At 38.8% G+C, this 16,768-nt stretch overlaps 1 protein-coding gene across 4 annotated transcripts in view; it reads left to right on the plus strand.

The window, feature by feature from the left end:
* magi1b (membrane associated guanylate kinase, WW and PDZ domain containing 1b) overlaps window positions 1-16,768 on the plus strand; it is a 158,066-nt gene that overhangs the window by 49,653 nt on the left and 91,645 nt on the right. For all 4 annotated transcript variants that reach the window (XM_061831505.1, XM_061831506.1, XM_061831508.1 and 1 more), the window contains exon 2: window positions 16,030-16,146. In XM_061831505.1, the coding sequence (XP_061687489.1) occupies window positions 16,030-16,146 (117 nt within the window). The remainder of the gene's footprint in view (window positions 1-16,029; window positions 16,147-16,768) is intronic.

The following is a 16,768-nucleotide window of genomic DNA, read 5'->3' on the forward strand; positions in this document are numbered from 1 at the left end:
AATTTTTCTGTAGATGTGAATTTGAGTGGTACTTTGTTCATACAGTATATGCCCATAGATTGCCTGGCAACCAGTTCAAGGATTACGTCGCTTCTCGCCTAAAGGCAGCTGGGATAGTCACCGGTTCAAAGAATGGATGGATTTACTTGCGTTATGGTACACACTTATACACTTTTCTATAAATGTTCAATCTGAAAATTGAAAGCAAAAAAAAAAAAAAAATGTCTTTCCATCACATCTGTTATGTGTTTTGCTCTCTAAAGCGCTACGCAAGACACTATGAAGTCACTGTGATGTGGAACTTAGGAGTTACAATGGTCCCTGCTATATCACGGTTGACCGTTTGCACCCATGCTACATTTTTAGGTGGATTTTTTATGGGTTTTTGCAAGATACAGGAAAGTCATAATTTAGAGGCACGTGCCTTCAGTGTAGTAAAATTTTATGCTGCAACATGCCAGCGCTGAGGTCCACTGGAAGACAGGCCGTTACTAAGATTAGTATTGTGCTCAAGACCACACTATACAAGACAACATCTTGCCAGAGATCAGAGCTCACCGAGACCAACATAAGACCAAGACTTTGCATATTTCTTTCTTGAAATATGTACATCTAAAAGCCCAAATTAGATTTGTTCATGTTACTTAGAGTTAAAACTGGGTTACATGTCTTTTCCTATGGAGATGACGACTAAAGTTTGATGTTGTCCAGGCCATTTCTGTGTTGGTCGGAGACAGCAGATTTTCCATATGGCAGTTTCTATTCTTTTGCATGTTGTTTTACATATGAATTTTTTTTTGTTGTGGACTCCAAATTTAAGTACCGTAGAGTTACTGAACGTGTCTTGCTCTTGTCTCTCCTTCTTTCATACCTGAATTGCACAAATTTCACTTTTGCTCATGTATTCAGGAGGATTTAAGTGTGTTGCACAATAAAAATAATTTGAAGGTATTAGTTGGTTTACCAAGTGTTTGTCCTCCTCCTCATCACATTGATGAAGTGGAAGAATTGCAGATCAGTGTTTGTCTTGACGGGTTCAGACAGAAAATCCAGAGCGCTGCCACTCTGAAACTAAGACAAAACCACGACTTTTGGAAACCGAGTCCGAAACAAGACTAAAACCTTCAAAATGTTGTCTTGAGGCCGGTCTTGAGACCAAGACCTTTCTGGAGAGTTACAGTAAAATCAAGAAGAGTTACAGAAAGGTACCCGATTGAGCTCTCATCTTAGTAGTTCCCACACAGAAAAGAGTTTTTTTATGCTCTATTTGCACAAATTGCTGCTCTGTGTATGTATGTAGGAGCTGTTTGAAGATTTATGGTTACGCTACCATCCATTCTAATTTTTACATTGTCTATGACGCTTTATATCAAACGTTAGCATTAAGTAAGCGGACTTTTGTTAGACAAAATGGTCTGGTTAAGTTGAACATTCGCCTTGGTTTTATGTGTCAGTTTTACAGTTAAGTTGGACTAGAAGTAACAAACCCCTTAACACAAACATGCTAAGCCTCTTATTTGGTGGAACTGTGTGTACAAGAGGGTGAGAGGTGGTACTCGGGAATACATTCAAAAGCGTTGAAAAGTTTTGGTGCTCATCTTAAAAGTGCTTGAAGCACGTGGGAGCGGTGGGTCTGGAACGTATCCCCTTGCGATAAACCAGGGTTCACTGTTGTTTTCTTGTAATGTGCAGCCACATGCGAGGAAAGCTTGAATACACTCCATTGTTGAGCTTTGTTTGTTTTACCCAGTCACATTGGTACTTTTTACCATATGTAGCTGACGGAACTATCGCCATCAGGGTTACATACGTGGAGCAAACAGGGTACACTCAAACTGCTTAATTAAAGTGCACTGCAAGATGGAAAACTTGGTTTTAGGTCATTTTCGTGTGTATATTTTCAGTCCACTTAGCAAATGTCCCCCCCCTCCCCTCAGGTAGAGCAGTTGGGGCACATCTGAGATACACAGCCTGTCCTGGCAACATCCCAAGTCTCTCTACCTTACTGCCCCTCCCTCTTTTACAATATATCCCTTGTCTGTATTATTCAGCTCCATACATGTTTCCTGCAGATACTGTTTTCCTCTTTTGCTTACTATTTGCATTTCCTTTAAATATAAATATGGACATCAAAATATGTTAATTTTCATTTTGAAGATAAAATGACTCAAAAGAATTCCAAACTCAAAGCGTAAGATGTGGGACTTGAGGGTAATGTCACTTGCAAAGTTATGACTCGGTCCCTCCTCTGAGATATAAACTACTGTTTATATATATATATATATAAAACATAGATCTAAAATATTAATGCATGCAATTCAGCTACTTGCGCTCTCGCCTGTTCCATAGAATCCTATCCTTAGAATAGCGATAGTCTACTGTAATTATAGTGTTGTTGACGAGCACGTGATGAACAGGCCTAAATCCTTTTTAGTGCAAACTAGCACCAACACAAGTTCGCATGTTAGCATTTTGACAGTCTCCCAAACTTTGTATTTGTGGCAGGGTTGGTTACAAGGTGAAGTATTGTGGGTTGTTATTAAGTGACTAAATTTGGGAGCGTGACAAGGAACTCGAGACCCACTTCAGACTAAATTGCCATTATCACATGAAACCACCACACAAAATTCTTGCATACAATTGGAACTGATTACATTAGGGAGCAGCGTTTCAGTCTGTTGTATTGAGCCTTTTTTTTAGTGTCTATCTGTCCTGCTACATATTAGATAGGTCTCAACCATAATTTTGTTTTTAAGATTACCGTAAAGACTTTCAGAATCAAACCACTGCCTCAGTATCCATCTATCCATTTTCTGAGCCGCTTATCCTTACAAGGGTCAGGGGAGTGCTGGAGCCTATCCCAACTGTCATTGGGTAGTAGGCGGAGTACACCCTGAACTGGTTGGCAGCCAATCACAGGGCACATGGAGACAGACAACAGCTGCGCTCACAATCACACTTGGGGGCAATTTTGATTCTCCAATTAATGCATGGGTGGGGCCAGGCTTTTTTCAAATTGGATCAATCCTTTAGTAGGCTTTAAAAGGTATTCCTTTTTCTCAATCCAAAATGGAGAATACCTTTTATACACAACCACCATTTTACATTCTGATTGATGGTTGGAGGTTTCAGTCCACTGCCATGTTAATACCAAAAATCCATCTTTATATTTCACACATTGAAAGTTGGAAATGATTTCAACCCTAAACAAAGACTTTCATACTTGTAATATTTAATTATGGTTGTTGGAGTAATACAATTTCTTTTAAATCAACTTTGTCATCAGTGTTGTTTTTTTTTGTTGACAGGGACGAATCACAATGTTTTGCATTTTGAATCAATGTTTTGAGTAAAAACAAATAATACACAAGAAGGTCATCATAACTAATAACTTCCATAATCTGGAATGTTGGTTCATCCCGTCATATTTAAAGATCATTATCTCACAAGATGGTGAGCAAAAAAAGATGTGACAAAGAAAGGTGTTCCTGTCTATCACTGTGTCGTCACCATGCCTTAGAATGAGGCCTCTGTGGGGGATTAAGACTCAACTGGCGGGATCAGACTGGGTGAGCGTCAAGTATTTATTTATTTTTTTTTTAAATAAAGTATCAAGCTTCTCTTTTTTTTTTTTAATGCTGCCGAGCCTCTGTCTCTTTGCAAGTTAGGAGCAGGTTACAACTGTTTGCTTGTAAGGACTTTTAATCATAAAATTTTAGGCCAGCAGTTCACTTCAGTATTACACAAACTCTTCCTATGGTTGACTGAGCTTTATCTTTAGTTCAAGGGCAACAAAAACAATACACAAGAGCACATGTCAATTTATACATCTGAATTGCTTTTCATTGTTTGACATTAAACAACTGAAAGAAAGCTTGTTTTAATTTATGATCCACCGAAATCCTGCCAGCCAAAAATGCAATTTTAGGCTATTTCCAGACTGAAAAATTTATTTACATAAAAATATGTTGAAATTAAACGACCGAAATAACATGCTTTGACTTAGAGGTTACAACTAGTAAGCTAAAACCTTCCTACAACTTGGTCACAGTTTGATAATTACATATTGCTGTATAAATCAACCATAAGTGTGATTAAATAATAAATTATGAATAAATAATACACACACTTGACAAGTTAGTGGAAACAAACAACATTAACAGTCAAGATTAACATCTTTATTACTCCAAAATTCAAATTTGCTTGTTGCAGTGAATTGTGGAACCACGTGGCTTTGCCATCGTCATGCTCGCAGCTACTTGCCCAACTCCGCTAGTTTCCACTGTTTGTTAAAGGGGAATGCTTGTTATGTACTATTTTGTGCTGCCCCAGCTACTGTACCTATGAGCTCTACTAACGCTACTAAATACATACCATGCCGAGCCGAGCCCCCTGGACATACAAGTAGAGTATGTGCGGCTCGCCTCCGTTATCAATGCGCCATAAGTCACTAATCATTGCCTCAATGACTGTGAATAAACTGCATTTTTAAAAAGTATCATCACAGAGGCCAGGAGAAAGACCTTTAGAGATGGGTATGCCATCCTCGTAGCTTAGCTATTGTGAAATAATTGGTTGGTGCAGTGCACTTGTCACACAGATCTGGCTGGGACCGTGTTGTGGCGGAGATTAGTCGACTGTGAAAATCAAAATAGCATGCAAATTAGTGCATGTTCAGAGAGGCAAATACTGTTGCACACGATGCTTAACAGCTGTAACAGGCCCTGGAAACCAGCGATTAATTAGCACATCACTTGAGAAAAGGGGTCTATAAGTTTAAAAATACATTGATATAATGCTCTGATTGTCTGGCAACCAGTTCAGGGTGTACCCTAACTCCTGCGCGAGGATACCTGGAACAGGCTCCGGCACTCATGAGACCCTTGTGAGGATAAGCGGCTCAGAAAATGGATGGATGGATTGATATAATAAGTGTGTATATCATGAATTAGTCCCACAATGGGAATATTTGCATCTTTTCAGCAGTGGTATTTGATGCAGGAAATATAAAAACTGCACACAGGAGAGGAGATTTGGCTGAAAATATGTTTGCCATTCCAAAGTTAATGCAATAAATACATGAAAATAACATATATCAAAGGTGTTATGTATTAAATATTATAGAGTAGTGATCATATTGTGAGATTTAACAGTATACGGAAATACCTCCATGCTATTTCACAATCTCTCCCAGGGTAGTGTTAATACATATATGGAATCGGTAAAATGTAGAAATTCTGAAATTGCGGCGGATTTATATACAGTAGGTTGGAAACTCTCGTGAGATTTTCTTTCGGTGTTTCCGCTTTTGGTCATGGCGTCGTCAGTTTTGGGTTTTCGGTTTTGGACAAGAATTTATGATTTTGGTGGATAGCTAGTTTTAATATATATCTACTTTCCAGTTTTGTATTACAAATATTTTGAATTATTTAATCTGAATAAATGTTGATCATAAGGACTGATTAGCCCCTTTTGGTCGTGAGTAAACATAACCTAATTGTTGTGTGTCTGCGTGCCTCCATGTCTGGCCTGGAGTAGGCTGTGAAGGGATGCAGGGCTTGGATGAGTGTTGCCTGATGCTGACCCAGAAAGGACTGTGGATGTAATCAGCAGTGACTGCTGCAACATTCGTCTACAACACTGTCACATACAGCTTTATGTGTGGAAATTTATGGTTGCATTTTATTTGGTTTATTTTCCCAGTTTTTTCCCCTTTCAAATGTTGATTGCTGCAATACTGAAAATATGAAGGTAGTGGCACAAGTGAGGGGTCCATCTTTTGATGCGATGAGCGAGGAAATGATACACCTTTTTCATTCTTTCCTCCATTTAATCCCATATATGCTTATTCATGTGAGTTTGCATTTGTGTCCCAGTCTTTTTCTAAAATTAGATCAGTGAGCAGATGTGGAGAGTTGAGTCCTTTTGTATGCATGTGTTTACAAATGTGCTCATGCGCATGAACAAGGCGCTCTGTGTGTGTGTGTGTGTTCACACAACAGCTTGAGCGAGTCTTGAGTCAGCAGTGTGACAGGGTGACGAATGATTGAAAACTGGGTCAGTTGTACCCTTTGATGGCGTAAGAGAGGTGGATATGTGGATGATGATGATGACTAGAGGTGGATATTTTCGCTTCAAAGGGTGCTGCTGAGAAAAATGAGTTTGGAGGTCATTAAGAGGGGGTTACATAAGAAGGGAAAAGGCAAGAAATAGAGGATGAGACGCTTGGACTCAGCAGTACTATTAGCCTGGCTAGAACTCAATTTTAAATAAAAAAAACAGAACTGGTGCACCATTTTAAACCATGGGTGATTATAATAAAGATTCCTTTTAATTTCCCAGCAGACTCAAAACAATGCTAATAGTTTGCAGCTATAAATAATAATGAGAAGATACCTGCATGATCACAACTTGTTAAATTAACATAACCATTTCAGTTTTCTACTTGTCATCTCTGTCAGTTGGTCATACAATTGACATTTTATGGGATGATAAAATGAGGTTGTGAGTATCTAAACATCTTTCCTCAAGATATAAGTGTAATCTAGTGTACAAAAAAAAGGTATGAGCAGAATCACCATTACAGTAAACAGTTTAAGCAGGACCACACTGTCCACTGTCCCCCACATCCTAAATGACGTACCCCCCCTGGTGGCAAAGTTAATGAACAACTTCCACAGCTTCTATCCATCCATTTTCTGTATTGCTTCTCCTCATTGGGTTCACCTGTGAGCTGGAGCCTAGCAAACTTTAGGCAGGAAGTCACGGCCACAATGGACTCGTCGCCAGCCAGTCTCGGGGTACACATACACAAACAAACATTCACACTCACATTTCCATTTATGCAAAATATAAGGTTACCATTGAACCTGACATAAAAGTGTTTTGAATTTGGGAGGATATGGCCACAGAAAACTTACACAAGACCCGGCCCGGAAAACATGCTAACTCTTCACAGGAAGGCTGGAGCACACATTCAAAACCAAAACCTCACAACTGCCTCTACATGTGATGTGAAGAGAATAGAAGAAAAAAAGTTAAGCACAAGGACTAGTAGCACTACTCCATTTAGAACACAGGTTTCAAACTCAAGGCCCGGGGGCCAGATCCGGCCCGCCATACGGTTTTATGTGGCCCACGAAAGCAAATTGTGTGTGTCAACTTCCAGGATTTTTGTTAAAATTTCAAATTGCCATGTCATAAACGACAACTTTGGGATATTTCAAGCATTTTTGTGTTACCAAACATGAACAATAGTCGAAAAACCCAATTACCTTGATTTCTGATTCCAAATCAGTGTAAAGATAATGAGGCGATTGCAATTTTTTTGATTGTTTTACAATCATAAGGGCTCTCAGAGGGAAACCACAACTACAATGTGGCCCGTGTCAAAAATGAATTTGACACGCCTCATTTAGAAGTTCAAGATACTAGAGTGGTAGACATACTACACACTCACTTTTTCCCTGCCTCCCTCGTCAAATTTTAAACATTGTATTTTGAATTAATTTAAAGAGTGCCCCTATATGAGGACTTATTTTCTATGAATGTATGTTTTGTACACATACCCAGCTCTTCACTTCACATTTCCCTGTCTACACAAAAATTATTTTAAGTCACATAAGCTGTCAACACCCCCTTGCATATCATTTAATGCATCATTTGTTTTTATGGATTTGTGAAAAATTTATTGATCATTCTTCTCTCATGTCGGAGCATTAAGTTGATCTCTGTGTAAAATTGATGAACCGGGTTATTAGCTACAGACCTGCATTAAATCTGGCAGCCAATCAGATGGATTATCGCATGAGCCCAAACGTTGATGTTGAAATACTGTTTGTCAACGAGGAGAACGGTGGCTTGCAAGTACTGGCTGTCTGGCCGTTGTGGTAAAGAGGGAGCTAACCCAAAAGGCGAACCTCTCAACTTACCAGTTGATCTACGTTCCCACCCTCACCTATGGTTACTAGCTGTGGGTTGTGACCGAAAAAACAAGATCCTGGATCCAAGTGGCCGAAATAAAACCGCAGGGTGTCTGGGCTCTCCGTTAGAGATAAGGTGAGAATCTCTGTCATCTTGGAGGGGTCAGTGCCAAGCTCCTCTGCATTGAGAGGAGCCAGATGAGGTGGCTGGTGCTGATTTGTTTTTATCTGATTTGGATACCTCCGGGACGCCTCCCTGGTGAGATGTTCCGGCCATGTCCAACTGGAAAGATACCCCGGGGATGACCCAGGACACGCTGGAAAGACTATGTCTCTCGGCTGGTCTGGGAACGCCTCGAGATCCCCCGTAAGAGCTGGTGGAAGTAGGTTAGTAGTAGCAACCAGTTCAGGGTGTACCCTGCCTCCTGCCCGTTCACAGCTGCGATAGGCTCCAGCACTCCCCGCGACCCTCGTGAGGATAAGTGGCAAAGAAAATGGATGGATGTTACAAATGGCCACAGAAAAAATGAGGGCGTTCAGTAATTACATAACTGGATATAGCTAACTCCCGCCAGAAACTATTCCCAACACTGTATGCATTATCTGGTTAGCTTTTAGCCAAATCCTGAAAATCAGGAAAATTGAGAAGGTGAAAAACAACAATTTCAACAATTCCCTTATTAAATTCTCGTCTTTGCAGATTTTCAACACTTATTTTCTAATTAATGTATTTAACATATTCAGAAACAAATGACTTTCCAGTAGTTTTTTTTTTTTGGTTGCGCAGGTTGCACATAACACAATGTTCTATTTAATAAATTTTATTATTAGAAATGACAATGCGAAAAAAAAAATTCTCTTGCTCAAAACCTAGTAGTATGACAAAGGTTGTGACACTGGTATTAAACAAGCGTTAATATTTGTATGAATAATAAAGCACATTTCTTCTAGTTATGTATTAAAGTACGGCAGGAAGTCTTTGAACATCTTTCAGTTAGCAACAGATTTTTCTTGTGAGGTTTTGCCAGGGCGCTCATTTGATAATATTCAAAAACCATTGAGGTAAATAAACTGTGGATATTAATGCCAAGACTGACTCTAGCGGAGGCTTGCTCTGTTGTGTTGGTAGTTAGGGATTTATATTCTGCTTCTCATCAATACTGCACTGATTTCAAGTTTGACATGTACGTTGATGACGTCATCTCACCCAAAATCAGTTCACTCGTGCTTTCTTTGTCTTTTGTTTTTGTAATGCTTTGTTAATCCTACGGGTGGCAGCAGACTTTGATGGACTGTGTACTCTGATAACGTTGCCACAGTGTCTTTACCCATCTGGCATATGTTGCCGTTGATACAGAGCGGAGCCATTGCTACAAGATAAGATACACATTTGAGGGACCTATGGTCCTCTTAAGCTCAAATATAGTCCTGCTTACATGCCTGTCATATGTTGTTGAAATCCTTTTTCAGAATAGGAAATTCAATTTAGTAGTTACATGTGTCTGGTGTAAAAGATCAGGAGAAGGGCACAGCTATCTGCCCTTTCTCCAGAATCACCAAAAGTATGGCCCCTTCTGATTTTTTTTGTTTCATATGTTGAGAATCCATTCGTTGAGGTTGAACAGACTAACAATTGACAATTAATTGTTTCTTAATCTCAGGCCTCAGCTATTAGTTAAAATGCTGGATTAAAATAAAAAAAAATGGAATTCTGATTATGCCTTTTCTTTTAGGTTTACGATTGAAATCTCAGCTATTAGCTCACATGCTTGTCATTGTCATTGAAATTTTTGTTGAAACAATTCCTGATGATGCCTTTTCAATTACGCTCCCTTTATATAAATGAATAATCTAGAATGTTGTAACATGGTCATAGTATTTCATAAAAGATTACAATTAATGAGAAAATACTGACATCCTGATCAGTGGGAGTCATTTAAAAATATATATATATGGGGGGGGGGAAGGCAATTGCAGCAATATCGCACTTTGTACAGTACATTTTAATTTAACCCAGAAAATTTCATTTTTTGTTTGTTTTTTATTTTTACCATTGCCAAGTTTTCAAAAATGTCTAAGCAGTCTAATGTGCAGTAAAAAATCTATTGGTTATCATTAAATTAAAGTGTTTGTGTGGACATGGGCCAAGCGTTCCACTGTTAGGGTCACATGACTTTCCATGTGTTCTCTGATAGGAGAACATATGGCTAAGCCCTGATCTGAACGATGCAGAATGTTAACTGTACATAGCTGCCACTGCTTGAATCAATTAAGTGGTGATTAGCCGTGATTATCTGATTAACTGAAGCCGAGGACGGAGTCTTCACTCAAGAGATTGATTAGTCTTTATTTAGCTTGGCATAGTTCATGGTTAAACTTCGTGATAAATTAACAAATTAGGGAGGGATTGAAGTAAGGAAATCCAACTGGCATTAAAGCATGTTTTGTTACCATAAATTACATTGGAGAAATGTTATTTGAGCTGTGTATGAACAATATTACAAATTGTTGGGAAGTGGATCTGAATTGACACCCTGGTCACATGATATCCTGTCAATGTTATCCACAATGATCACTCAACTTCAAACTTACAAAATAAATATTTACTGAAAATTAATCAAAAAAAATCTGTTGTATATTTGTGTTACAAAGGAAATATATATTGCAAAGCATGACAGAAAACAATAGAAATGCTGTTGAGAAAAATGATGGCACCGCTGCGCTTGATATTTCCTTGCAAAGTATTTTGAGGGTATCATCGCAATCAAATGACTTGTGTAACTCTTAATGACACTTTTAGTACAGTATGTCTCGACAGGTTTTCTCACATCTCCAAAGATATTTTCGCTCACCGTGCATGAAAATAGCCCTCCAACCTTCTCAGGTTGCAGGGAGGCTTCTCCAGACTGTGAATTTCAGCTTCCTTCACAGATACAGAATCCAATTACATAATTGTTTTGCTCATAGCCATTTTTTTTTAATTTGCTGTGTGCTTTATCATGTTGGTAGACCTACGACCTTTCACTTGGAGCATTATAGAAATGGAAATTCTGCATTCTGATTAAACATTGTGATTAAACAATGATTCCCTCAAAAGGAAAATATAGAAGAATAGAGCGTTAAAGCTAGATAACTGAACAGAATATGAAAGTTAAAGTACCTATAGTGTCCAGATAGCCTATATTTCACTCACATCATTTTTGCTCAACAAAATGAAACTGGCAGTCTGTTTCCTTCATATGAATTAGGCATGTCCCGATCACTATTTTCCGATTTTCAGCTGATCAAGATTGGGTAAAAGAGATCGGTTTCATTCATTTTGTGACATTAAATGTCACAAAGTGATAAAATAATCCAAAGGTACAAATGTTTTGCTCAACAGAGCAGTAATCAACTGTAATGTTTTTTTTTTTTTTTTTTTTTTAAATTAAATGGCTGTGACTGTGATTGACTGTCAACCAGTTAGGGTGTGCCCCACCTCCTGCCCGTTGACAGATGGAATAGGCTCCAGCACTCCCATCACCCTCTTGAGGATAAGCGGCTAAAAAAAATGGATGGATGGAGGGATTATTAAATACCGTAACTTTTTTGGGGTACTTTTAGTGGAGGAGTAAGTGTCTGGGGCTGAATGGGTGTTGGAATTGCGTGTGTTGCGCGTGAGGCTTGGTGTTCTGGTACCTTTGTCTCTCCCTTTGGCTCTGGGGGGGGCAGTTCCCTGGGTCCGAGTGACTGAGGGTATCCCCCTGGCTGGCTCCCCTGTGGGATGGGCTCCCTGGCTTGGCCCCCCCTTTTTCATGTGCCGTCTCAGCAACTCCTTACATGAGTTGATAAACATGAATGTGATATGATGTTTATTCACTCGTACGTTCCAGAGACACACTATAGCCTTGAATTGATTATGTTACGCCATCGCACTCGGAAATCTGCACTGTCGAGCACGAAAAATCACGCGCGTAAAATTTGTTACCAGTAGAAATGCATAGATATTGAAAGAAGTTGCTTATTTAGTGTAGTCTTGTGCACGCCGCACACTCTCAACGCACATGAAAACTTATCCAGCGCAGTGAACCACAGCCTGAAATCTTTTTTTTTTTTTTTTTTAACATGGAAGCGCACGGGAGCTACTGCTCAGCCTACTTCTATTTCCTAGTTTACCTGACACCGCCCCCCTCTGCTCTTAAAGGGGTACACTCATAATTACAACACATCCATAACTTTCTACCTGCGGGCATGACTGGTAGATCACTCCTGTAACTTTATATCTGTGGGCATGACTGACCACACCCGTACGTTTTTCAAATGTGAGTGAGTGCTAATGATAACACAGGATCTATTAAGATATCAACTCACAGTATTATATTTGAATAATTAAAAGATTTAAAAATGAGCACAGGGACTCGTTTCAAACTCCCTTGTTGTACAGCAACATTCTTCATGCCCATGCCACTGAGGGTTTAAAAAAATATAATTAAATGACATCAGAAAACAAGGCTAAAACTACTACTGAGTCTATTATGGTGGGCTTTTTTCCCCTGCAGACTGTGAATGTTCACCGTGTTAGATGGATCCTGGTACCATCATTTTATTTCAGGCCATTTTCATTTTTGTGTTTTTAAGATTATTCCAATTTGATTGGTTAATATTCAGTAAAACTTCATTATAACTTTAGACAATTTCAAGTTGGTATTTTTTTTCCTTTAACAGAGGGTTTTGCAAAATTTTGTCCACATGTATGATGGCGGGCCTCATAAATTATCAAGGGCACTTTTTTGTCGATTTAAAGCTCATTTGATCTTGTGACATAATCATTGGAAATTTTAATGGAGTTCAAGTTAAAAAGTTACCTATTTTTCTTGAAACAACATCCTCATTTACTCTATAGAATATAAAGTTGCATTTCATTTCACCAACAGCCTCAGGGGCTTTCATACAAGAAAAAGTATGTAACTGCAGCAATTGCTGGTGAAACGAATGGAAGATGTGTTCATAATACTTGACTTAGTTGTATGGCAGAATGGAAGTAATTTTTACAGCGTTTTCCACCCTCGAATACGGATGTCATCCTCCAGTGGATGGTTTGGCTGGAATCACCATTTCCTTAACTGTGACCAGTTAGAATGAATGAGTGGGTTGTCCCAGGTCTGGTCTTTGCTTGCTGAGTGTAAGCTCATAGGAGAAGGTGTTTTGGCAGTCACAATAGGACATTCCTGTAAAGTATAAAAATTTCACATTTAATCTGTGTCAAAAAATGTTCTCATATGTTCCCTGACTGTCTGCTCTGTTCTCTGTGGCGAACTATGTCCCAGTTTCACTTAACCTCTCATAGATTATAACCCCCTCCCCTAATTTTATGGAAAATGTATAGCAGGTGTGCACCCTTTGAAAGACGTCATTGAATGAAAGGACATGGGTGGGTGGGTTTTTAGGCCCTCCAAATGTTTTTCTCCCAGCCAGATCCTACTGCTTATCTACTTCAGTTTAGTTAAAATAAACCTGAAAATGATTTAAAACAGCACCTTCAGTTACATATTGCAGCTATGATGACTATAGATGGGAATAAATTAGTTCATCTAGAATTACATTACCAAATGTTGGGATTTATGTACGATGTGAGCCCAAATAAATGTTACCTATGTTGTATATATTTTGTGCACGTTCCCGTTATCTAGTATCAGGTTTGCAGGTTCCGTACTGTACCAAAACAGACCAAGATACATACTACTGATTTTGTTTTGTTCTTGTTGTTGTAATACATTAATTGTAGTAGTTGTAGTTAATGGTCTTACAGCCTTAACATAAACTTATTTGAATCATCTGACTAGTTGTGTTAAAGGCTTTGGGGGACATGAGCCAAGGTCCTTTTGACCCTCGTGAACATGAAATACAGATAGCTTTAGTATTAAGCATGACAAAAAAAAATTAAGACTGATGCTGCAACACTGAGTGGAGCATTAATCTTTCTGATCTCAATTTGAAGCCAACCAAATTTGAAATTAATTCCAAATTATTCTGGACTCATACCATAATTATAATGATTTGAAGGATCCCACTGTCTGAAGAAGCACAAATGAAAGACAGTTAAGTTCTTATTCCGCCCCCCAGTCTTAAAATTAGTTGCAAATATCCCCAATGGAATATGCAGAAACTAGTGAGCATTGTTAGTTTCTTTCCAACACCAAAGACTGAAATCTTAGTTACTCCTAACTAGAGTGCTGAATTGTATAAAAAAAGGAAAATTGGCTCCCAGTTCACATGATTTCTGGTCAAATCAACATTTTTTTTCTGAGGAGACTGGTTCACCTCCATCCATCTATCCGTCTTCTGAAGAGCTTTTTCCTTTAAATTTTGATGTGAGCTGGAGCCTATTTTAGCTGACTTTTTGGTGTGAGCCTGTCTACAGTCTTGACTGGTCACCATTACATCATCATAATGCACATTATAGACAAATGACCACTCACACCTAACACAAATCTTCTGTAACTCTAAGTGGATGCATGCAGACTGTGAGGCAGACATGATAGCCACAGTGGTGTAGTGCTCTGCTGCTTGACGTTCAATTTGTTCATTTTACAATGGTCGGCATTTTCCCACCTAACCTATCCTGGTCAGTAATGCATGGACCAAACTGCCAAACTTGGTGCTTTACTTAGGTACATCAGAGAATCAGCACAAGAATAAGGTGTCTGATCCTTTAGATACCAGAGTTGAAATCTCACAACATACAGTATGTGTAAGTCATACAAGATTTTTGTACAGCTTGTGGTGATTTGAAATGGGATATTGCTCTTTGCAATCTCTTTGAGAATCTGCTGAGACAATATAATTGGGTTGTCTCTATGTATTGCTTGTACCAATTGAGTTGAAGGCATCCAAAACAATAAGGTACAATATGCTCAGAAGACAATGACCAATATTCTTTCGCAATATGTGCCTTTCTCTGTTCAGGGAGCTTGCATTCTGTCATGTTACAGATTCCTCACATTCAGTTTGGGCCGCACACCCATATTTTATTGGTGGTATAATAGCCATTGCTCTCCAGTAACTGGTGTCTACAAGAGCACGTTGCAGTGTGTATTACACACTCTCTGTTGGCCTAAGCGCTTGCCTGTGACCTGTGGTGAGGATTACAACACTGCGATTTGTCTGGATGGGACAGCGCCAGGAGCAGGGATTTCTCTCAGGAGTCGCGTAGGCTGTGGGGTGGAGATCAACATTTCCTCCAAATGGCTCAATATGAAACTGTAATAATGAATAAAATTTATCAAGGTTTCCTTTTATTGTCTTATAAAACATAAATGTTCAAATATACATTTAATTTATTTAGAATGTGAATCTCGGACCAGTCAAATATAAATAAATTCTGTAGGATATACATTCAGAGTCAACTATTATTCTATAAACCTACAGCTACTCTTCCAACCAGTGGTTAAGACTCCCCTGAACTATGCTTACGATATCGTGTTATTAAACACACAAGCACATACACAGTTTCCATGGAAACAGAATCCAGGGCCTTTATAACTAACTGTTTGCCCAGGACAACCAAAGATGGCCTCAGCTGCAATGCAAAGATGGCAAACATATTTGTATGAAAAAGGGCTATGTTGTGTTTATTTCTTTGAACCCACTGAATTCATAATTAGGCACATCATATAAATGTGTAGTTTCCATGTCCATTCTATTATGCAAGACATTTTATATTCTGTTTGTTTTGTTTAGCCTGGTCGGACTCAGAAAAGTGGACATTCATTGTAATGGGCAGACAAAAACACACAAAACACACATTCGTTCATGCATGTTCTCACCATTCAGTAAGCTAATACATTTTTGGGGCCCAGATGGTCAATCAGTAGCACGAAAAAGTCACAGTACTAGCTGTAATGCTACCAGTAAGTGTTCTGGCTACCTGGAAAGATCCAGAGGATGTTTGTCAAACCACCTCCCTCCGTTAAGTGGCAATGGCAAGTGTACAATGCACATTTAGCACTTTAAAATAATCTTAATTCACAGCCAAGGTCAAACCCTAACTTTAACCACGATCTATTATTTTGGGGATCTGTTTTGATATCATTACCACATGTTTTCCTGTTTGTGTCCACAATGACAGGAAATAAGCTGAACAAGGACCTGAAACACTATCTTAGCCAACGCTTCCAGAAAGCTTCGCCTGACCATGAACTGCAGCAGATTATCCGAGACAACCTCTACCGCCACGCCGTGCCTTGTGAGTCTGTGATCACCTCACACCTTGCGCTTGTACTTTCATCTTTATTCTTCACATTGACTACACACTCAAATTCACAGAAAGGAGCTTCAAGATTTATGAAGTGACTTGTCCTCGCTGTGAGTTGAAAGGGAAATTATTACATAGAGAATAGAAGAATAATAATAATGTGCAAACTTGACCACAAGTATTTACAAAGCTATTTTATAGTGATATATGGCTTTAAAGTTGAAAAGGAGGACATCTTTTTTATTCTTATTATTAAGTCTTTGCTTTGTGTTAGTTATCTGCTGGCTTTCTGGAAAATTTATTCACAGCCCACCATCTAAATTACTAGATGTTTCATGTTAGCTTGGTTATGACACTTTATCTGCATTTACCTCCTCTGCCATATGTCAGACTAAGACACTGCTAGTGGTGGTTGGGGGTCTTGCTGCAATGGCCATTTTAATGACTGACTGTTCTCAGGCCCTGTCATAAAAACCAAGTGTAAAAATGTTCCCTGGGCCATGTTGCTTTTTTTGGCTTGCAATGGTCTTGCCACAAAACATTTGCATATTCCCATCTTTTGCACTATTACTACTGAGACTACATATCATAGTGGAATAAATTACATGCTTCA

The sequence above is a fragment of the Syngnathoides biaculeatus genome, chromosome 10, assembly GCF_019802595.1.
Source record: "Syngnathoides biaculeatus isolate LvHL_M chromosome 10, ASM1980259v1, whole genome shotgun sequence".
NCBI lineage: Eukaryota > Metazoa > Chordata > Actinopteri > Syngnathiformes > Syngnathidae > Syngnathoides > Syngnathoides biaculeatus.